Here is a 24,812-nt window from a genome sequence, read left to right as displayed (position 1 = left end):
TCTGGATAAAATATCCCATTATGAAAAATTTTGTTTTAGATGGTATCTTTTGGAACTGTGATTTTGTTACCTTGGAAATTCTGATGAATTAAATAAATGAAAAGGCTTAGGTTATTAGGACTATTTGCTAAAGAATTTTATGAAGTGTCTAAAAATTATAATATTTCAGAGAGGAATATCCTTAAGTATCGTGTTAATTTTGCAATATAAGTTTTCTATATTACAATCCAAAATTATATGATAATGGCTGAAGTTTCTGTACTTCCATTTATTATGTATTTCTATTTGTCATGTAGTGTTACTTTTAATCTTTCATAGGCTTCATATTTTTATTCTTATGATTATTAATCTCTCACTTTCTCTGTTTTTTGTTTTTTACTTAAGTTTATAACATTATTTGTATCATATTTTTTCAGTTCTTTTGTTGACCTCCATGGTCCACTTAGCTAATGCTCATCTCCAGTTTTTGTGGCATTAGGCAGGTGATATTTAAATGTTCCCTGATTGGGATACCAGTCTATCAAATTCTATTTCTTGCAAAAGGAATTAAGGTAGTTACTACAAGCTAAAAAATCACTAGTTGTTCAGGACTTTTTTCATGTATTTGTATTCTCTGTTAACATGTTGATGAATAGTAAATCTTCTGACTTTTGTAAGTTGGCTTCCACCAAATGACATTTTACTTCTATGTAAAAAAATATTTCTAGCCCTAGTCTATAACAATTTTTTGGATTCTAACTCTTGTTAGATTTGCAATAATATCTCTAGAAATTATAAATCTGAAGTTTGCTCTAAATTGTTTTTATGATTGGATCATTAATCTGCCTATGTACAGTAAATTCATTTGAATAGAGCTGATTGGAGGTAATGTTTGGAGAAAAATTGTACCAGTCATTTTTGATTTGATACCTTTCAATGAAGCTTCTATTATTAACAGTGTACCTGGTGTTTCTTGGGAAACCTAATTTGATGGTAATTTGTTGAAAAAGAATCATGGGTAATTCTGCATAAATTTATTGTCTCAGACACAATGATACATGTTCCTATTATTGATTGTTACAGAAATATATAATTAAAAACTAGTGCCTCTGACAAGACGGAGATTAACAATTTTCAGTTAAGGGCTTCATGATAAACAACATTCTTGGTTTGTCTATCTTTAGCACTCACATAAAAATACTTTTGGTTTCCAACTCATGATTATCCAACATATCATCATCATCATCATCATCATCGTTTAACGTCCGCTTTCCATGCTAGCATGGGTTGGACGATTTGACTGAGGACTGGTGAAACCGGATGGCAGCACCAGGCTCCAGTCTGATTTGGCAGAGTTTCTACAGCTGGATGCCCTTCCTAACGCCAACCACTCAGAGAGTGTAGTGGGTGCTTTTACGTGTCACCCGCACGAAAACGGCCACGCTCGAAATGGTGTCTTTTATGTGCCACCCGCACAAGCCAGTCCAGGGGCACTGGCAACGATCTCGCTCGAAAATCCTACAGGAGCCAGTCAGGCGGTACTGGCAACGGCCACGCTCAAAATGGTGCATCTCATGTGCCACCCGCACAAGAACCAGTCCAGGGGCACTGGCAACGATCTTACTTGGCTTGCCGGGTCTTCTCACGCACAGCCCATTTCCAAAGGTCTCGGTCCGTAGTCATCGCCTCGGTGAGGCCCAATGTACGAAGGTCTTGCCTCACCACCTCAGCCCAGGTCTTCCTGGGCCTACCTCTTCCACGGGTTCCCTCAACTGTTAGGGTGTGGCACTTTTTCACGCAGCTATCCTCCTCCATTCTCACCACATGTCCATACCAGCGCAATCGTCTCTCTTGCACGCCACAACTGATGCTTCTAATGTTCAGCTTTTCTCTCAAGATACTTACACTCTGACGGGTATTCACATTGACATTACACATCCAACGGAGCATACTGGCTTCATTCCTTGCGAGCTTACGTATGTCCTCAGCAGTTACAGCCCATGTTTCACTGCCATGTAGCATGGTTGTTCGTACGCATGCGTCATACAGTCTGCCTTTTACTCTGAGTGAGAGTCCCTTTGTCGCCAGCAGGGGTAAGAGCTCTCTAAACTTTGCCCAGGCTATTCTTATTCTAGCAGCTACACTTTCAGCGCACCCACCCCCACTACTAACTTGGTCGCCCAGATAGCGGAAGCTATCGACTACCTCTAGTTTTTCACCCTGGAATGAGATAGAAGTTGTTTCCTGTTTGTTTGCAGTCTTTATTGCACCTGAACATCTGCCACAAACAAAAACTAACTTGCTAGTTAACCTGCCTTTGATGTTGCTGCACCTCTTATGTGTCCATAGCTTGCACCGGGTACATCTTATAGAGTTACTACCTACTCCTTTTCTACATACTGAGCAGGGCCATCTACCTGAAGGGGTTTGTGTTTTATCTACCTTCCTACTTATTAGGATTTTGGTTTTAGCTAGGTTGACTCTAAGGCCCTTCAATTCTAGACCTTGCTTCCACACCTGAAACTTCTCCTCTAGTTCTGATAGTGACTCCGCAATTAGGGCAAGGTCATCAGCATAGAGGAGCTCCCAGGGGCAACCTGTCTTGAACTCCTCTGTGATTGCCTGGAGGACTATGGTAAATAATAGGGGGCTGAGGACGGAACCTTGGTGGACCCCTACCTCTACCCGGAATTCATTGCTGTACTCATTTCCAACCCTCACCTTACTGGCAGCATCTCTGTACATGGCTCGCACAGCTATCCAAAAATAGTTGCTGCAATTCCAAAAGAAACAATTTCAAGTGTAATTTTTCTGGTGTTGACAAACTTTTTTTGTCCACGACAGGTCAACAGATTAGTGAGAAATGTTTTCTAGTGCCTTGTGATGCATCAAATTAAAATATACTTTCCTTTCTAAAAACTGAATATTCTTGACAATTGTTGATTTTGCCACACTTACTTTTTCCATCTGTACTTGCATAAAAATTGTTCTGGCTTCTGACACATGAACATCCAATATGTAGCTGTCTATCTGTCCATGCAATATTGTAAGTGAAGATGTTGAAGTGATCTGGCTTTCCATAAGTTCTGACAGAGGTCATAGCATCTTAAGTGCTTTAATACATGTCTCTTGGACTCATTGTGAAACTGGATGAAAAAATGCTCAACTGACCAGTTCCTTTACCTGCACCATTATTGTTGTAATTTCTTAAGATGAAAGTATGAATTTACTTTCAATTCTTTTTGATATTTTTATGCATAACAACCCTTTTTGTATCCATCTTGGTGTTTATATCAACAGTATGCTGGTGGAATAAATCTTCACAACATTGCAAGTGGCTGATGTAGTTATTACAAACAATGAAGTAATATGCATAAACTTGTATGCTTGAATCATTTTCTTGACATTGTCATTCTACAAGCTCGGGGCATTGTCCCTTTGTCTATGTTCCTGGTCACTCATGATCAAAGCCAGCTCTCTGCAGCTTGGTTCATCAGTTGGCTGTGATGTTCACTTTGTGGTTGCTTATCTGTATCATCACCAATTGAAAGTTTAGGACAGAAGCAATTTCAAGAGCACATGGAAGATCATACATACGTACGTATGTATCTATGTATGTATGTATGTATGCATGCATGCATGCATGTATGCATGTACGTATGTACGTACGTACATGCATGCAGATATACACACATACATGCATGCACACACACACACACACACACGCACGTGTGCATGTGCACATGCACACACAACATGAACTAACTGCTACTGTCACAGATGCAGCGCCAAGTTTTGTCAGTGAACAGGTTGCAGTTTGAAAGCTACGAAAATATTTCGACACAAATGAAAATTAAATGTTGAAGTGAAACTAACAGTTTTTTTGTGTTCTTGAATGACTTACAAATATCTTCTATGCTGCAATTGCTTTTGTTTCAGCACATGATCTCAGATCAAGTCACTTGCTGTACATCTCCAAAATTTTAAATAATTTTAAATTCCTTCTCTACTACATCTGTAATACCTAATTAACTTTTTATTTGAATATAGCCCTGCTTTCTCTCTTTCTCTCTCTCACATTTTTTAACAAAAATAACCATTAACATTTTTATGGAAATTAATCAAAAATTTCAACTTTGATGTTGAGTCTTAGAGTGTTCTTTTGATGAACTGTTACAATTTTTCTCAGTTTCTGGAAAGTATCCTAATGATAATGAGGGCCAACTACCATTAGATGTCGATGTAACTCCACCAATAAAAAGGCAAAGAAAAACCCCAGCAGCTAAGAAAGGTAAGTGTTGTGCTTGTTTCTTTTTCAGTAAATCATCAAAAATTCTCATGCTGTAAATCAACTTTGCTACATTGGTTGGCTTTATAGCTTGAAGTTGGGGAAGAACATTTCCTTTTATTTGCTTTATTGTCAGTTTGAACCATACTAAATATGGAAAATCTTATCTGCCTGGAATACATTCTTCACACTTCTGTTGACGAAATTAAAGAACTCTGCTTTACTCTGCCTCTCTCCCACTCCATCACCCAGCCACAACATCAGATACATATAATGCTGATGATATTCTTTTCACAGACATCTTCTGTGACCTTGAAAATGTGGCAACTGATATGTCAATGTCCACAAGACTGCGTACATCTGCTGTAATCAGGAAGGCTTGGTAAACGCAATCACATAACACCCACTAAAATCTGTAGACTCCTTTGTATACTTAAGAAGTAGGATTAAATCTATAAAAAAGGATGTAAAATTTTGTTTTGCTAATGGGTGTTTCTTGATGGCCTCTGTGTCATCTGGAAGTCATCACTGCTTGATGATCTTAAAAGAAGACTCTTCCATGCTACTGTAGAATCAGTGCTGCTGTATGGGTCCACTGCCATTCACCAAACACATGGAGGAAAAACTTGATGGTGCTTACATTCACATGTTTCTGGTTGTTCTGAATATCTCAAGGAAAAAGTATCTGACCAAAACAAAGATTGAACAACAGTCTTCTTTCCATCACTGATGTCATTAGAGAGCGATACATGCATTTTGCAGGGCATTATTGGAGAGGTAAGCATGAATTCATGAGTGATGCACTCTTATTGACACCCTGATATGGATATAAATGGGTCAGCCATCTAATGCAACCAGTTCAAACATAGGATGATGTTGCCCAGCTGACCTTTCAAATGCTATGCAGAATCCTGGTGATGAGAGTGTGAGCCATTCAGGAATTCAAGCAAGCTTGACCAGATGATGATGACCATCATCATTATCATCGTTTAACGTCCTTCTTTCATGCTGGCATGGGTTGGATGGTTTGGCAGGAGCTAGCCAGGCAGTGCAAAGAAAATGTGTGTGTGTAAAATTCAATTCTTTCTGAGGAATTTATTATAGATGTGGAAATGATAATTTTAATGAAAAGATTATTGTTATAAAATAACAATTTAAGAGTCAGTATGTATAAAAATCATCATTATCTTTGTTTTAATATCTACTTTTACATGCTTGCATGGGATAGATGAAATTTGTTAAGACAGATTTTTCTATATCCTGTTGCCAACCTTCATCTGTTCCCAACCTTCATCTGTTCCCAACCTTCATCTGTTCCCAACCTTCATCTGTTCCCAAGTAAAATAATATTTTCCATAGTCTTTCAAACAATCAACAGCTCAATAGTCAGGAATGTTTTTGTAGAAGATTACAAAAAATTTGCATCATTTGTATAAATGATAACTTTATTTTCAATCAGTATGCAAATGTCAACTCAAGAAGAAACAACATAATGTACATACACAATATTTGACAGGCTCCTTACAGTTTTCCTTTACCAATTTCACTTACAAGGTATTGGTCAGCCTGTAGCTATAGTTGAAGAGATCAGTTGGCAGTATCCATGCAGTGGAAGTGAACCTTAAATTACTTGATTCCAAAGCAAACTACTTAACAATAAGGCCATGTTTGCACCTATAATAATCATATTAAATCTTTGGAAGTATTCTATTTGTAGTGATCTGTTGGAATTGTTTGAAATGTTCAATACCACTTTTACAATTCCCAGGGTTTTCTCAGAAGGAGCTTTACTGTTGAGTTTTAAACATGTATGTATATTTTCTGCAGAATTAAGCAGCAAAACTAATATTGCCATAATTTAATTTGAAACTGTATTCTTTAAATCTACAAGACAAAAAACTAAGACCATAAAGATTTTGCTAATTCATTGATTAGTTATTGTATACATACATATCTAAATAACACACACATTGTATATGAAAATTTGAATTTGCTTTTGAATGACAATTAGAGTTAAGGCTTTGGTTCTGTCTTCTGCTGATATGATATAAAAAGAAAAAAACACCAGCTTTTCAGTTAGTAGGTCAGTTCTTAAAAGTATATGACCTCTAGCTTTTACTAATACTCACCACATACTGTCAAATGAAAAAGTACGTTTTAGAAATTTATGAAAAATGCTGCTTTTTAAAAGAAAAGACATCATTACATATTCTGAATACTTGTTTCAATCTAGTTCTTTTACATGCCTTCTGTAGTAACTCTATTTACAGGTTATGCACATAGTAGCTTTTAATTTTTAATCACTACATATGTCATCATTCTGGTGACTACTATAGCATTTTGCCATGTGTTTATCTTCAATTTTTTTTTTACTTTAGCATAATATGTAACTATTCCTTTTAGAAAAGAAGCCAGCTGCCCCTAAATCCAAATCACCAGGACCTAAAACCCCAGCCTGTAAGAAAGAACCAAAGAAGGCACCTGCAAGAGCTACAAAAGGCAAAGCAAAACAAACAAAAGATCAAGATGGTAACCTGAAGTCTTTATTATGTTTTGATATTTAATTATCCATTGCAAATATTACAACTTGCAAACACCCTAACTGCAAGAAATGTTATGTGGGAAAAAAAAAACTCTTTTTTTAAAATTTTTTTTTTTTTATTTTTAGCTTAGGTACAAGATAAATTTTTGAAATGGGGTTTAGTCAATTGAATTGACCTTATGTTATCAATTTTGGTGGTATGAAAGGTAAAAGTCATCTTCAACAGGATTTGAACATAGATTTGAGAGGATCACAGTTAAAAACTGTAAAGCTATTTTAACCCGTTAGTATTCAGATTACTCAGTTAATGTAATGCTTATTTATTCACATTGTTTTGAATTAATTATGCATTATCTTGTAGCTTCAGGATTTTAATGATGTGATTGTTTATTTTTAGAATGTCATTGTAGGGTAGGTGCAAGAGGCCAGTTTAAGCATAAAGCAAATAGAATATTTGGGCTGGATATGGCAGGTTTAAATGCAAAAACTTTCTCAACTTCTATTACATATTTTTATTGAAGCATTTGGTTTCTGTTTTTACTGTTTCATATGTTATTCGTTTTTGTTTTAGATAACAAAAATTCACTTGGCTATAATCTAGAAGAGCAAGGTATAGAAGTTGCTGATGCCTCCAAATTAAGTTTGAATCTTCAACCAAAAGTAATGAATACTTTCAAACCAGACCCGCTGACTATAAAAGTTAAAGCAGACTATTCACTACAAAGAGCTGGAAATGATCCTCTTTTGCACTTAGATCAAAGTACCCTATCGATTGAGAAGACAAAAGATGAACCAAAAAGTAAAAAGCAAAAAGGGGAACCAAAAGCCAAGAGAGGAGCAGCTAAGAAATCAAAAGATGAAGTAGTAGCTAATATCAACAAAGAGGATTCTACTTCTAAAAAAGTCAAGAATGAAACTAACTCTAAGACAACAAAAGATTTATCAAATAAGAAAAACAAATCTAAAGAACCAGATATAACAATGGAAGCTACTAAAATTGAACCTTTAATGCTAGACACTAAATATGAACTACCATTTTTAGAGACTAGATTTGAGCCTTTATTGGAAATTAAGAGTGATACTCCTCCCAAAAAAACAAAAGGAGAATCTAAAAGGGGCCGAGGAGTAACAAAAAAAATGAAGGAAGAATTGAAAAGTAAAGGTAATTCAAAAAAGGGTAAAAATGCTAATCTTGAAATGGAAGTCAAGGAAAATACATCTCTGGATGATTTTGATAATGACCAGTTGGTTATAAATTTACAAGACACAAAAACACCAAAAAGAGGGAAAACAGATACAACAGAAAAAAAAACTAAAAGTAAGGTAGCTCCTAGAAAGGCAAAAGATAACTTAAAAGGAAATAAAGCAATTCCTGAGTCAATAGAAATTGAGAAATGTTCTCGTCTTGAAGAAACTGAAACTAAAAAACTGAAGATAGAACCTGGAAAAAAGTCAAAGAATGAATCTGCAGGGAATAAAAGTAAGATTGATCCTTTATTTCTAAATCTTAAAAAGGATCCACAGTTGGAGAAATCTGATCAGCAAAATATTTCATCTGTAACCTCAAATCAGACTGATTCCTTGAAAATGGCATGGTCTGATTTACCATTGATGACATCACCTCAGCATGAAAGAAAACCATTAACATCACCTCAACCTGATCTACAATCTTTAATGGCTATTCGAGCAAATCTTCAATCTTTGACTTCATCTAGATCAGATTCACAATCATTGACATTGACTAGACAAGATCATTCTTCATCAAAACAAAATTCACCTTTAAAATCTCCACAATCAGATCCATTTTCACCTTTGTACAAAAAATCTGGTCCTTTGTTGTCATTGTCCGCTTCCTCCTCATCTTCATCATCATCATTATCATCATTATCATCAACATTATCATCATCAAAACACTCCAAATCAGACCCATTATCATTAACATCTACAAGACCAGACCCATTGTCTTTAATACAGAAAAAAACAGATTCATCACCATTAACATCTCCCAAAAAAGATTCTTTGTCTTCAGCATCCAAGAAATCAGAAACACTATTTCTTTTACCCAAAAAACCAGATCCACTGTCTTTAGTACCTAAAAAACCTGATCCATTGTCCTTAATTCCTTCTAAAAAACAAGACCCTCTATCTTTAATACCTAAAAAACCAGACCCATTATCCCTTTTACCCCAAAAGCCAGATCCACTTTCTTTAAAAATTACAAAATCAGACTCTTCATTGCTGAGCCCCCAAAATCCCGATTCTCCTTCATTGAAATCATGCAGACCTGATCCACTATCATTAGTAACATCCCACAATAATAACTCATTGTCTTTACTAAACAACAGGCCAGATTCTCAATCATTATTGGAAACTAAACCTGATCCATTAACTGAAGCATTTATGAACAATAAAGAACCATTAACACCAAAAGATAAATCCATGTTAATTAATAGTCCAAAATCTGAAGCATCGTTAATTAAAAAAATGAGTGTAGATCCAGTAGAGCAGTCATGTGGTAAATTAGCAATATGTGAAGAAGTGCCAAACAGTAAGGAAATCAGCAAATCTGAAGAAAAGAAAGAGGAGGTCAGTCGAACACTCGTTGATATCAAAGTCGATCAGTTGGCCAGCATCCTGAAGAGTGAAAGTCTTTTAAGTAAAGCTCGACTCAGCACATTAAAACCACTTGATAGCCAAGCAAAAGATAAAGAAGTTGATCATCCTGCTTCATCATTACCAACAACAAAACATATGGAGAAGTTACCTGTGAAAGAGAAGGTGCCCAGCAGTCCAGCGGGGAAGTTAAAGCAATCTACTGATCTAGTCGCTGGAAACAAAGTAAGAAGTTTGTTACAAATTATTACTATACAGAAGTTATGGCTTGTATGAACTCATAAAAAGACTAAATGTTTGCCTGCATAATTTTTTAATTGGATAATTATGTTAGATTTATATTGATTAAAATTTAGTCTGCTTAAAATTGAAGGCAGAAATTGAATATAATCTATTTGACAAATATAGATTCAACTTTTTTTTTGTGTGTGTATGCATCTACAATATACTTTATATAGCTGATATTCTTTATTATTATTATTATTACTATTCAACATTTGGTAGCTTCAGGCAAATTTCTACTGTATCACCTGCTACACTTTCATGTTGCTGGAGTGTGTGCAGCATTACATGTTCTTTTTTGTTGTTGGGAGAGTGCATACTCTTCCCGGTATTGTATTGCATCAGTTTTTTTTGTTATGGGGTCTGGTGCAGTCTTTTGTTGTATTAGTGTTTGTGTTGTGTGTGTACTATGAGTCGTGTTCATCTGTCAGGTATCTAGCTTGCTAGTGGTTGTTTATTTTATTGGATATTTGCTGTATAGAGTGTCTTGTGTTTGTGGATTGTTTTGTTTGGGTTGTATTATTGAATTGATAGTGTCTTGTGTAGGATGTGGGCTGTTCCTAGTAGGGCTATTTTTTGGATAGTGTATAGTATTGAGGGTCCAGTTATAGGTTCTACATTTTTGTTCATGTTTTTTTATCATGCCCAATGCTCCAGTTATTACTGGTATTGTTTTCACCTTCATACCCCACATCTTGAATGCTTAAATTCTGAGGTCTTTGTACTTCAGCAATTTCTTAGCTTCTTTTGGGGCAATATATTAGTTAGAAAGGACTGCAATGTCTATCGGTAAGCAGGTGTTTTTTTTTTTCCAATCCTTGATTATTATATCTGGGTGATTAACTTTTTTGTCTTTTACTTAATTCTGTTTAATTTTAATTAAGATAAAATATTGTTGTAAATATTTGAAAGTAAATTGTTAATTCGGATGGAATCTTTTATTTCCAGACATCGGCAAATACGATGTTGGATTCTACATGTAAACCAGAGACAATAATCAGTCTGAAAGCTGAACTACATGCAAAACAGCTTGCAATGCAAGCAAAAATTGCTGAAGAAGAAGGGGGTAAGAAAGACTTGTCTGTAACAGAAACTGAGCAGTCTAAGAGAATGAATATGCCTACTATAAGGGGTGGGCTCAACTGTGGCATTGCAGACATTTTGGAGGCCAGTGGCTATGGAACAGAAACTGATTTCCAAGTGGATGAGGATGTGTAAGTATTCATATACTTGTCATATTTCAATAAGTATGATTGTCTTAATTTTCACACTATAATCAGACCCCTCTCACAACATTGTATTTACAAAATGATTACTATTTATCATAATAGACTTTCTTTAAGTATATATAAGTAACTGAAACAATGCCAGCATTTCCTTTCCCCGTTTATCATGTCCTCCCTATGTACCTCAGCTTCTTACAACAACTACCTCTCAGAAGTAATGAAAGTAGCTCCAACACAGAGTCAGGTATGTTGCCGGCTGAACTAATGTTTGCTAGGAAAGTCCAGTCAGTATTTGATAAACTACTACTGGGAAGAAAACAAAAAATACAGAGAAATACTGAAAATAAAATGAAGTATTTCAATTTAGGTGACAGTGTTTTTTAAAAAATATAAAAATGGCAAAGTTGGGAAGAAGGAAAAAAACTAGACATTTAGGAAGAATAACATATATGGTAAAAGGGCATACATGGGAACATAAGAGACATCTAAACCAAATGGAAAAAAGATTTACATTAGAAAAACTAAGGCGGGGAGAACCGATGGAAATTCTATACGACATGTTTGATGTTCTGGTATTGCAAGAAACAGTTGAACCAGTTGAAAGGAGACATACTGCATTATACCTGCCCTTATGCATTGAATCTAAGCTCCAAATATCATAAGGATCCATTCAGTAATTTTGGTCCATGAAATTGTATGAAACACACAGCATTACCCTTCTTCGTAGGCTTGGATTTTGTGTTCCAAATTTCATTAGGATCGGTGCAGTAGTTTTCGAATATATAAGTAACACATGAACACACACAAAGACATTGACTTTTATATAATAGATATGAATATACACATATACATACATGTGTGTGTGTGTGTGTGTGTGTCTATAATATATATATATAAGGGTGTGGAAGCTTAAAGACCCTGCAAATGGACAGAGACTTAGAGGCAAGTTACTTGAAGCATTTGACGAAATAGAAGGGGATATAGCATCATACAACGTGGAAGACAATTGGAGATTTCTGCGGGACAACCTGTTGAAAGCCACCGACCAGATCTGTGGCTGGTGTAAGGTCCCCTCTCGACCCAGAGTAACGTGGTGGTGGAACAAGGAGGTAGACAGGGCTATTAGACAAAAGAAACAGGCTTGGAAGGACTGGAAGAACGGTGGTAGCAGGGAATTGTACCAATGTGCCAGAAGGGAGGCTAGGCGACAGGTTTATTTAGCCAGAGGGGAAGCAGATAAGAAAAGATTTGTCAATGTTCTGCGCCGTGAAAACCAAAGACTCGAGGTATTTCGTGTTGCAAGACAGTGTAGGAGAGAGAATAGTGATGTCGTAGGAGAGAAATGTGTTCGCATGGATGATGGTACGCTTGCACTAAATGAGGCTGCAAAGAAAGAGGTCTGGAGATGCCACTACGATAGATTGCTTAATAAAGAGAATGAATGGGAGGAAGAGAGCCTGCCGTATATTGACCCAATAAAGGGACCAGATATCCGAGTTGATAGTACCAGGGTAGATAAAGCAATTAAGAGTATGAAGACAGGGAAAGCCCCCGGCCCATCAGGAATCACTGCAGAGATGCTCAAAATATCTGGCAGTGTTGGCTACAGCCTAGTCACCCGTATTACGAACCAGGTGTTACACGAAGGAGTCATACCCAATGACTGGTGTAGCAGCATCATAGTCAACTGCTACAAAGGTAAAGGTGATGCTTTAGATACAAATAATTACAGAGGTATCAAGCTGTTAGATCAGGTCATGAAAGTTACAGAGAGGGTCATAGCCCAACTAATTAGGGAGCGAATCAATTTAGATGAGATGCAGTTTGGGTTCGTGCCAGGTAAAAGCACTACTGATGCCATATTTCTAGTAAGACAGCTGCAGGAGAAATACCTAGCCAAGGATAAACCTCTGTACCTGGCTTTCGTTGACATGGAGAAAGCCTTTGACAGGGTCCCCCGATCCCTGATCTGGTGGTCAATGAGGAAACTTGGGATAGAAGAATGGTTAGTGAGAGCTGTGCGAGCCATGTACAGAGATGCTGCAAGTAAGGTGAGGGTTGGAAATGAGTACAGCAATGAATTCCGGGTAGAGGTAGTGGTCCACCAAGGTTCCGTCCTCAGCCCCCTCCTATTTATCATAGTCCTCCAGGCAATCACAGAGGAGTTCAAGACAGGTTGCCCCTGGGAGCTCCTCTATGCTGATGACCTTGCCCTAATTGCGGAGTCACTATCAGAACTAGAGGAGAAGTTTCAGGTGTGGAAGCAAGGTCTAGAATTGAAGGGCCTTAGCTAAAACCAAAATCCTAATAAGTAGGAAGGTAGATAAAACACAAACCCCTTCAGGTAGATGGCCCTGCTCAGTATGTAGAAAAGGAGTAGGTAGTAACTCTATAAGATGTACCCGGTGCAAGCTATGGACACATAAGAGGTGCAGCAACATCAAAGGCAGGTTAACTAGGAAGTTAGTTTTTGTATGTGGCAGATGTTCAGGTGCAATAAAGACTGTAAACAAACAGGAAACAACTTCTATCTCATTCCAGGGTGAAAAACTAGAGGTAGTCGATAGCTTCCGCTATCTGGGCGACCATGTTAGTAGTGGGGGTGGGTGCGCTGAAAGTGTAGCTGCTAGAATAAGAATAGCCTGGGCAAAGTTTAGAGAGCTATTACCTCTGCTGGCGACAAAGGGACTCTCACTCAGAGTAAAAGGCAGACTGTATGACGCATGTGTACGAACAGCCATGCTACATGGCAGTGAAACATGGGCTGTAACTGCTGAGGATATGCGTAAGCTCGCAAGGAATGAAGCCAGTATGCTCCGTTGGATGTGTAATGTCAATGTGAATACCCGTCAGAGTGTAAGTATCTTGAGAGAAAAGCTGAACATTAGAAGCATCAGTTGTGGTGTGCAAGAGAGACGATTGCGCTGGTATGGACATGTGGTGAGAATGGATGAGGATAGCTGCGTGAAAAAGTGCCACACCCTAACAGTTGAGGGAACCCGTGGAAGAGGTAGGCCCAGGAAGACCTGGGCTGAGGTGGTGAGGCAAGACCTTCGTACATTGGGCCTCACCAAGGCGATGACTACTGACCGAGACCTTTGGAAATGTGCTGTGCGTGAGAAGACCCGGCAAGCCAAGTAAGATTGTTGCCAGTGCCCCTGGACTGGCTCTTGTGCGGGTGGCACATAAGATGCACCATTTTGAGCGTGGCCGTTGCCAGTACCGCCTGACTGGCCTTCGTAGGATTTTCGAGCAAGATTGTTGCCAGTGCCCCTGGACTGGCTTGTGTGGGTGGCACATAAAAGACACCATTTTGAGCGTGGCCGTTGCCAGTATCGCCTGACTGGCCTTCGTGCAGGTGACACGTAAAAGCACCTACTACACTCTCTGAGTGGTTGGCGTTAGGAAGGGCATCCAGCTGTAGAAACTCTGCCAAATTTAGATTGGAGCCTGGTGTTGCCATCCGGTTTCACCAGTCCTCAGTCAAATCGTCCAACCCATGCTAGCATGGAAAGCGGACGTTAAACGATGAGGATGATGATGATGATATATATATATATGCACACACGCACAAAAAGATAGATTGATAGATATAACTGAGTGGGCAAAGAAAACTATGAGACACTGCTTGGTGCTTTTTTTTTATTTTGATAAGCCTGGTACTTATTCTATCAGTTTCTCCTTGTCAAACCAGTAAGTTATGGGGATGTAAATAAACGAACACCAGTTGTGAAGTCGTGATGAGGGAGAAACAGAGAGAAAGACACACATATACACTTACATATATACATACATATATATATATATATATATATATATATATATATATATATATATACGATTGATTTCCTTCAGTTTCTGTCTACAAAATCCACTCTCAAGGCTTTGGTTGGTTTGAGGCTATAGCAGAAGACACATGCCAAGTCACCACACAGTGGGACTGTACCCAGAACCATGTGTTTTTGAACGAAGTTTCTTACCACACAGCCACATCTGCACCTGTGTGTGTGTGTGTGTGTGTGTGTGTATGAGTGTATATATGCATGTATATATGTGTATATATATGTGTACATATTACATGTACATCTATATATAGACATCTAGACATATACATGTACATCTATACATATACAGCTATATATATACATGTATATATATACATCTCTATATATATATATATATATATTTGTGCAGATGTATACATACATACATGTGTGTATATACATATACATATATATATATATATATATATATATATATATATATATATATATATATATACATATATATATATATATATATATATACATATATATATATATATATAGCCTTATATATATTATATATATGTAAGTATGTATATATGTATGTATGCCTGTATATATGTGAGATAATAGTTTCACTTTAATAGTTTCAGTATTCAAGTGAAACTGAATTTACAATAGAGAGATGTTATTGTTTCACTTTTGACATGTAATACTGCAATAGTGGAGGAGATGTGATATTGCACTGGCCTCGCACTAAGGAAGAAGTTAAAACTTTTTGGGCCTAAAACACTACCTGGACCCTAAGTAAGGCATGTGTAAAATTTGAATGAAATTGTTTGTGTAGTTCTCAAGTTTTAGGGATTCACACAAACAGACACACATTCTCATCTTTATATATATAGATGTGTTGATTTTTTGTGGATGGCAGTTCAATATTTGATCTGCATTCTGTTCGTTGCCATTTCTAGCTTTGTGAATACATATGGTAGGCCTGCATTGAGAAAATTTTAAAACTTACAAACAAATTTTCCATTTTAAAAAATATAAGAAGTTTTTTAATTGAAAGATGACAGCATAAAATGACCCTAGTTGTATTAGTTTTCTTAATCATTTGTGATCTGCCTGCTAAATCTCATGATTTTATATACCTAAGTACTAGATAATTTTTCTTTGCTACTTCAGTTATTAAAATGATTTACTACTCTACTGTACTTTTTTTTATTTGTAAACAATTGTAATGGAAAGACTTTTCAAGTAAGTAAATACTAAAGTTTAGCTTGAGTCTAAATTTTGAAAAATACTACTTTTCACTGATTAGCAATATTAAAATCGTTTTTGAGTGTAAATAGTTAAATTTAGTTAATATATTTTCAGTGGGCATTACAAATATTCACTTGCTTAAATCATCAAAATATGTTTAATTAAATATGACATTTTTTGTATTTCTTTATTTAGCAGTGCTCCATCACCGACAATGCGGGATGCCATTCAAGGCATGCTATCTATGAGTCGTATGGGGAGCCCACAGTTGTTTTCAGGAGGTGCTGCTTTAGGTACTGGTAAAGGTCGTAAACAATGGTCAGGTCCACAACCTGATGAAGAAGAGCAATTGGGAGTTTGCTATAAAGATGATGAATACAGTAAGTATACACTTTGTAAAAGTTAAAAATGAGAAATTGGTCAAAAATTATAAAACAAACACCAAAACCATGAAACATATTGCCAAAATGTATACTTATTTTCGTTTTAGCATTTTAACCTGCAGAGGAAGGCTTGTACTCATTGTTTTTGTAAGGCCTTTATGGCTGGTGAGGTCATTGTGGTTTCCCATAGTGAATAGGGAAAATGTAGACATACAGAGAGTTGCAGAATGTTGCATTTCAAGCAGTGATAGTTGGGGCAAAGTGTTTAGTGGAGGGTTTTAGTAGCAAGACGATGGGTATGATGTAAGGAAGATGAATTTGGTTGATAGTGGTATACTAATTACTAGTTCAGAAGAGCAGGAACTGTTATAGTAAGGGTATGATACACATAACGAGAGCATGATTTGTCAGTATGTTAGTGGCTCTGGTGTTATAGTAAGTAAAAGTTTAACAATGTTGGTAGGCATTTGTAGGTGTGTAGTCTAGAATATTTGTGCATATAACAGTTATTCTGTCTCAGATACGAAAGCAGTATTCTAGTTTGAGTTAAGGTAGTTTTGACTCTAAAGTGAAAGCTTAGTGTTTCAATTGCAATTTGATTTATAAATATAGTCTTCAGTCAAATCATCCAACCCATGCTAGCATGGAAAGCGGATGTTAAACGATGATGATGATGTAGCCACCTTGAGATGATCATCAGAGTTTTGAAACCAAGCATTTATAGAAATTGTGAAGATTTTAGTTGTAAATTTTTTTATGAATAAAGATGATATAGTTTTGAGTATTTTTTAGATGTGGTGTTCTTGAAAGAAACTTGGTTGTCATAATTGATGTTGTTTTCAGGATTTTCATTCATTAAAGTTGTTTCTGTTAATAGAATTTGGATTGAAGCATGACTTTTCTGTATATCAACTATGATAGAGTAATCTGTCAAGTAACTGGTAATCCAAGTAATGAGAGTTCATTGTAGCTCACAGATGAGCCGTTTCATTAGATGTTCTTGAGTTTTCCAGATATCAAAGATAACAACATTACTTTTGTTGAAAAAATCACTTGTTTGATGTAGGATAAAGGTTGATCTACCAAAACTGTATTGCTAGTTATTGTGAAAGACAAAAAACTTATGGTAACAAAAGATGTAATTATTCATGAATATTCATCAAAGCTGAGATATTGAAAGTGAGGCAATAGGTTGGGTAAATATGGGCTCCTCTTTTTGTAGATAGGATACACTTTGCATGTTTCCATCTATTAAAGTTGATATGGATAGAGAGGAAAAGTATTTAGTGGGGATAGTCTAGCTCCACAGGATAATGTTGAAAGTGATAGAAAGAACACTGCCATAATTATCTATCTTTCTGGGAAAATAAATATTATTTTTCATGATATATATTTACATGATGCAAAATATGAAAAAATCATGCATCTATGCATGTGTAAAATCATATTTAATATGTATAGCCGGGATCAATAGCCGGGATCATTTTACAAATTAATTTTGTAAACAATGGCCCAGCAATGCCATCACTAATTTTAAGAACTTCTTGATTTGTTATCAAAGTAAGGTTTAGTAATCTAATGATTTGCTTCTTTTTACAGAGTTGTGTCTGTCTAATACAAATTTGATAGCTTAGGTGCTATTGGTTAGTAATGTATTGATTATTAAGAAACAGCAGAATTGTTATCTCACAGAAATATCTAAACTTGATACTAGTGTGATAGTGTTACAAAAATATAGTAAAAACTTATTTTTACTATCCACAATCTTTCTCAGGGCCTCCAAAGGGGAACGTTATCCTCAGATCAAAGACTAGGCCCAAATGCCTGCAACACTGGACTTTGCTAAAAGCATCTTAGAGTCAAATGATGGTGTCAAACTGGGTGACAGATTAAGTCTATTCCCTAGTAACAGGAATGGTCCCTTAGGTTTCTTTCCACACTGTTTCAGTTTACTAAATTTCCTTCATAAGGTTTTGGTCAGCCTTATGTGAATCATGAGATCAGCCAAAAAATTGTGAAAAATCTTGAGATTCGCAAAGGATTTGGAATTTACAGTTTTTGAAGTAACCTTGTACATGCAGCAATTACAGAACTTCACTTTAATTTAAAGCTGTAATGAGTTCTATGTATATCTTTACTCATTATATTTTCTGCTATTTTATTTCCTTTCTAGTTTATCCATCTTTAGACATATCTGATGATGAAGATCCACATATATTTAAACCTAGAGGCAAGCAGAAAAAAGATGAAACGTGGAATCCAAAAGGTGTTACATTTTTTTCTCAAGTTTTTTTCTTTTAAAACTCTTTCGTCTTTACACTTTAAAAATTCTGGCTAAAATATTTTCTTTTAAATGCCTATAAGGAATTGGGTATTTGCAGATTCTTCTTTTCCCAACTGGCCAAATGTTTGTGAAAATGCATTGGTGGTTAGAGATTTTCTGAACGTTGTAAGTTCTCATTAGGAGAGGCTGGGAGAAGTGTTTTAACTGACATGTGGGAAGAGTATATGCATTTAGCTCCTTGAGAAGAGGAAGGAGAATATAGAGAAACTGAGTATCTAAGAGCTTGTGAACATGTTGGTGCATGAATCATTGACACTCACTCAATCTATAGTCATGATTATTATGGACCTTACAATGAAAACATAAATCCAAAATTAATCCAAGTGATCTCTGAGGATATGCTTTTAGTACATTAATTGTTTATAAAAAGAAGACGCTGATATAAAAAATCTTTCTCAAACTTTCTGCTTTTGATTATGGTAATCAAAACTTGAAGAGTCAAAAATTGGTAAACGAAAGTATCTTGTATTCAAATGAAAGCATAAAGATTGACTATATTTCAAAATATGTCAAAAGTCTAAATCACTCAGTTTATACATCTAACGTTTGTTGTGAAGTGTTAATCAAAGTATAGGGTGATGATTAAAATATTGCAACATTAGGAATGTTGTCATCATAATTTTCCTCTCAATTTAATGGAAAATATTTCATTTCTATTTCAGCACGTGTTCAAGTATCTGGTGAAAAGCGGGAACGAGTAGCACGTGATAATGCTCGAAGGGAATCAATGGAAAGCACATTGGCAGCAACAGCAGCAAAATATGAAACTATTGTAAGTTGTTGATAAATTGTGTGTGCTTACATGTATATAGAGGCAAAGTGGATATTACATGAATTTATAGAAACAAAGTAGTTCATGTAATTATAACAATTTTGATTAATTTCCCTGGTTCCATTTTTTTTTCAGGCAAAATCTAAAAAAGGTAACCGTAAAAGATTAAAAACTGAAGAATCTCCTGAAGACATCCAGCCTTCAATGTCTCCTGGGCATTCAGCTTCTCACAATTTATCACCAGGTAATCTTGTTTGAATTTGTGACAATGAGGATTTAAAATTTTATTGTAACTTCTCAATATGTGTAGCTGTATTTAATTACACACTTTGTCGGTGCCTTAATTTAGTCTCAAAACTGATTAAATTCAGTATGTTATCCTTATTGTCACTACCAGCCTTATTTTGGGGTCTGTTTCTCTATGCAAGTGTAGGTTGAATAGGTCTGAAAAATAGCATTGTTACTCATCCTGACTCTTTATCAATTTATTTACAAGACTATATCACTTCTTTCCACATCATCTTCAGTCTTGTTGGCATGCAACACTTGTCATCTGTTCACATTACATGTTCATACTCATGTAGTTTTGTCTTCTGTATATATCAGTTATGCATTTAATGGCCAGCCATTTGCACTCAAATTTTTTTGCAAATGTATCAAATCATACTTATTTCTCAACATCCTTTACAGATTTTCAACATTCAGTACCCATGTTGCATTGTCTTGCAATGTTATGCTTCTTACACATACTTCATCAATCTTCTTTTTGACTTGATGAAGGAACCTTTTGATTCTTGTATAGGTATTAACTTATTGAACCTTTTCTATCCCTTTCACAATTCAACTTCTATACTTTTATTACAACATCAGCTCTATTTAGATTACATCCACACCAGAAACTACCTGTTACCTCTAGCATCTAGCAGCTCCTACTACTAACTGATTCTGTGTATAACTCATTAACATTGTAACTGCTGACAGGGTCACAATGCTTGAAATCAGAATTCTACTCTACTTTCTTTTATTTGCTCTTCTAGACAATTGTTTTTTTTTATTATTGCTAAAGCAATTCTAAGTTGTATCTTTTCTTCAATGCTTGTTTGGATTGTTTTATCATCTAATTGTTTACTGATGTCTGATTCCTACTTATGTACGTATTCATTTGTAAATCTTTTTAAAAGCTACAGTAGCCTAATTTATTTCTCTTTAAAAGCATCAACAGTGTCATCTACAACAACAACAACAACAACAACAACAACAACAACACTAACAACAGCAACAGCAACAGCAACAGCAACAACAGTATTACCAGCTGTGGCAAGTACATCAGCAGCTTCAGACAGCAGTTTCTCACCAGCTAATGTTACAAGTATGCCACCAAAAGGAGCTGTGGCCCCAGGAACCCCAAGTACAATAGCAGTTCCAGGAACCAGCAGTGGCATTACTAGTAGTAATGGTGGCGTCATTGGATCGAGTGGAGGGTCTCTCCAACCTCGACCATTTTCTTCACCTCTAGGTTGTCCATCTAAACGTAAGTGATGCTAATTTTTAATAAAATTATCTCGGTTCTGAAATTTTTCAATTTTTTTTTGTTTCTTATAGCCAAGTTAGACTTTACCATTAACAATACAAGAGCCAATCGAATTTAAGTACCATTACATCCCTTAATGTCAAGAATTCTGGTTCTGGATCAAGGGTTTAGTAACATCAGCCAACCCTGCAGGCATATTTTGCTGATAACTGAAATATTTCCTAGACACTAAGTTAGTTTCTAAATATTGATAATTTTCACACATTTTAAGTGGTTTCAATAATTTAACTCTGGCCATGTTGGGGTACCATTTTCAAGACTTCAAGTCAATCAGATTGACTCCTTATTTTAGTGAATAACAAAGTTAACTTCTTGGCATGAAAGGACACAACTTGAAACATAGACATTATATATATATATATATATATATATATATATCTCATCATCGTTTAACGTCCACTTTCCATGCTAGCATGGGTTGGACGATTTGACTGAGGACTGGTGAAACCAGATGGCTACAACAGGCTCCAATCTGATTTGGCAGAGTTTCTACAGCTGGATGCCCTTCCTAACACCAACCACTCCGAGAGTGTAGCGGGTGCTTTTACGTGCCACCAGCATGAAGGCCAGTCAGGCGGTACTGGCAATGGCCACGCTCAAAATGGTGTATTTTACGTGCCACCCGCACCAGAGCCAGTCCAGGGGCACTGGCAATGAAGAAAGCAAGCTCCACAGTGCATGAAGAACAGCGCACAGATGAGGTGAGAGAAAAACTGGGCATAAGATGAATCAGATGTAATGTGAAAATAAGAAGACTGAAGAAGTATTTAAACTAATCTCAAGAAACTGATTCTCACAAAGGGGATGACAAATGGCTGCAACAAGTGAGGAGATAAGGTACTGGAGAAAATCCAAGAAAATCTGTTCATCTCATACAAGCATGGGTAAAATGGACCTACAAGGATGACCCCTTACAGTCAAAAATCAATAGAGGAGTTTTTCTTACCTTAATTTGTCTCTTCATAGTGATTGTAAACAAAATGATGAAATACATAACCAGGATAGGCCAGAAAACAGGGATGTTCAGAGCATCAAACAATGTGCAGAATAAGCCAATGATATATATATATATATATATATATATATATATATATATATATATATATATATATATATATATATATATATACATATACACACACACACAGTAATGCTTCAATATATGAATTTATTTATTCCTGGAGACTGCTTGTAAAGCAGAGCAACAATTTCCCATAATAGCAATGTTATAAATTGTAATTCATTTCCAATGATTGTGTATGTATATATATTGTAATCTTCCAATACTGAAACATGTGTAGTTCCTTCATATTTAATTAATTTAGTGTTAACTAAAGTAGGAGATAATTAAGGAAGTATAGTATATACCCTGCTAGTATAATGGTCATGTCCTTCAAGTATTATTTCGTGATGTGCAAATGGATATCATGAGTTTACTTTCAGATATACTCAATAGGTTTTTTTTTTTTTTTTTGTATTATCTGAAATAGAATACCCTCATATCTATTAACCCCCCAAAAACTGAATTATTATTGACTTTTATTAAATACTTTGTATATTTCTAGATAAATATATGATAAATAAGACCCCAAGGTACGATATGCAGATGCATGTAATACTGAAGGGTTGTACCTGATTGATTTGGAAATTAGTTTTCTCAAATTATTTAAATATGTGGTTGGCATTAGGAAGGGCATCCAGCTGTAGAAACTCTGCCAAATTTAGATTGGAGCCTGGTGTTGCCATCTGGTTTCACCAGTCCTCAGTCAAATCGTCCAACCCATGCTAGCATGGAAAGCGGACGTTAAACGATGATGATATGTATAGATTTTTAAATTAGTATTTTGTAGAGTACGTTTTTCTAGATGGTGTCTGATCTTCATTGTTTGAATTGCATTTTGGTGGTTCTTCTCTAGATTATTAATATATATTCATATATATATACATATATATATATATATATATACACACACACACACACACAAATATTAACTCCACACTGATAAAATGATACTATTACTTTTCTGTTACATTACATAGGTTTATGTAATCTTGTAGCTATTTCTCTTTATGTCTCTATTTAACAAGTAATTTCTTTCTCTGTTCATATTCAATGAATACACCAACTTCTGCACACTTAACATGAGAAAGAAAGGGGTAGGGGGCACAAACACACAGATATAATTTGTCAAATTAGGTTAATTCCTAAGATGCCACATTAGAGGTGGCCAACCTGTGATTGAAATAAGAGTTGTTCAACCAGGACTGAACAATTATAGGAATCAAAATACAATAAGGATTTCACCTTCAATATAATGAAAATTTACTTAAATATTTATTGAATTCATTCATTGACATATTTCTCTTTTTCTCTTTCATCAATTAGCCAAGAAACCTAAGAAGGGATTTGCCACTGCCAAACAGCGACTTGGAAGAATATTAAAGATACACAAAATGCGATTCTGAAGGTGAATGTAATATAAAAAAAAAAAAAAAAGGAAAATTAAGAGATGCTCACAGAGATATTTTTCACATAAACATATATTTGTTTAATTTTTTTTTTTCATCCAGGCATTGAGTGAATGACTCTTTATGTTTGTGCAACTGATCTCACTAAGGTGTGCAAGTTAACACAAGTGTGTGCATGTGGCTTGAGTGAAAGTAACAGCATAAGTCATGATTTACACCAAAGTGGGACCGGTACCAATAACTGTCCAAGCCATCCTTTTGGTTTTCAAAGTGTAAAAAGGCTAAGGAAAACTTGAGGAACTTTGCTATGGAAAAAATTTTCAAACATTCATAAGGTTACAGAAGTTATAAAATTATAAGTGGACAAAATTAGTTTGAAAACTTACATGTAAGTATCATTGAAAATGGGGAGAGATGTGAAATTAATTGTTAATTGTGAAAGAGTGAGATTACTGGTATTTTAGTATTTTTTATTAGAATTATAATTTTGTTTAGATATCCTTTGTATGAAAAATTTAAATTATTATATTGAATTTTTTTTTTTTTTTGATTTAATTTTATTTTTGCACATTGTAAAATATTGCAAATTGACTGCCATATATTGAATACTTGCTGAGTATGCAGCTCTTATGCCACATTAATTCTGATTTATTAACTAGACATAGGGGAATATGCTAATTGCTATTTTAATTCTTTGAAATATAGGGATTGAGTCTTTTTACTGAAACTACTGTATTTGATAGATGTAAGATTTTATGTATGTAAATACACATTACATACAAATTAAACATACAGACATACCTATGAACACAACTGATTTGGCACAAAATGTATAAGTAAATCAGAATTTATTGTACTGACAAAACTGGTGACCAGTAAAGCTTTTATGTAATTATTACGATATGCTCCTGCATTTTCTTTCTTTACATTGGTTTTTGATGCTTTTTGGTCGTTTGTTATTGTTCTACTGTAAATGTATGGTTGTGTTATAAAATTGGGATTTCTTACTTCATGTCATTTATTCTCGAATTTTAATTATTGCTGGACAGATGCTTTGGCCATGAACTTTTCAACAGAGGTAGAATCTGGTATTCTAATGCAAGCATCATCTCAAATGCGAGGTCTTCTATTTAATTTACTCACTTATTTGTTTGAAGCTTCGACAATATATTAGCAATAATTACACCTGAACTCCTTTGATCAAAAATCTACTCCATCAGAGCTGATTTGGGGCTACCTGTTTCAGGCACACAGCAAATCAGCTTATAGATGTTAATTACCAAGGCAAAGAATACT

General features: G+C 35.4%; 1 protein-coding gene across 6 annotated transcripts in view; it reads left to right on the top strand.

The window, feature by feature from the left end:
- The window catches only part of LOC106875727 (uncharacterized), a 95,289-nt gene extending 70,875 nt beyond the window's left edge, over positions 1-24,414 (top strand). For all 6 annotated transcript variants that reach the window (XM_052967234.2, XM_052967233.2, XM_052967232.2 and 3 more), the window contains 10 exons: positions 4,169-4,270; positions 6,671-6,796; positions 7,381-9,647; positions 10,653-10,918; positions 16,153-16,337; positions 18,514-18,606; positions 19,347-19,456; positions 19,592-19,700; positions 20,670-20,987; positions 23,434-24,414. In XM_052967234.2, coding sequence (XP_052823194.1) covers positions 4,169-4,270; positions 6,671-6,796; positions 7,381-9,647; positions 10,653-10,918; positions 16,153-16,337; positions 18,514-18,606; positions 19,347-19,456; positions 19,592-19,700; positions 20,670-20,987; positions 23,434-23,513 — 3,656 coding nt within the window. In that variant the 3' untranslated portion in view covers positions 23,514-24,414. The remainder of the gene's footprint in view (positions 1-4,168; positions 4,271-6,670; positions 6,797-7,380; positions 9,648-10,652; positions 10,919-16,152; positions 16,338-18,513; positions 18,607-19,346; positions 19,457-19,591; positions 19,701-20,669; positions 20,988-23,433) is intronic.
- Positions 24,415-24,812: the final 398 nt, after the last annotated feature.

The sequence above is a fragment of the Octopus bimaculoides genome, chromosome 4 (genome assembly GCF_046866305.1).
Source record: "Octopus bimaculoides isolate indiv1 chromosome 4, ASM4686630v1, whole genome shotgun sequence".
NCBI lineage: Eukaryota > Metazoa > Mollusca > Cephalopoda > Octopoda > Octopodidae > Octopus > Octopus bimaculoides.
The sequence above is the reverse complement of the archived record's forward strand: the minus strand, read 5'-3'. Positions and strand labels throughout refer to the sequence as shown.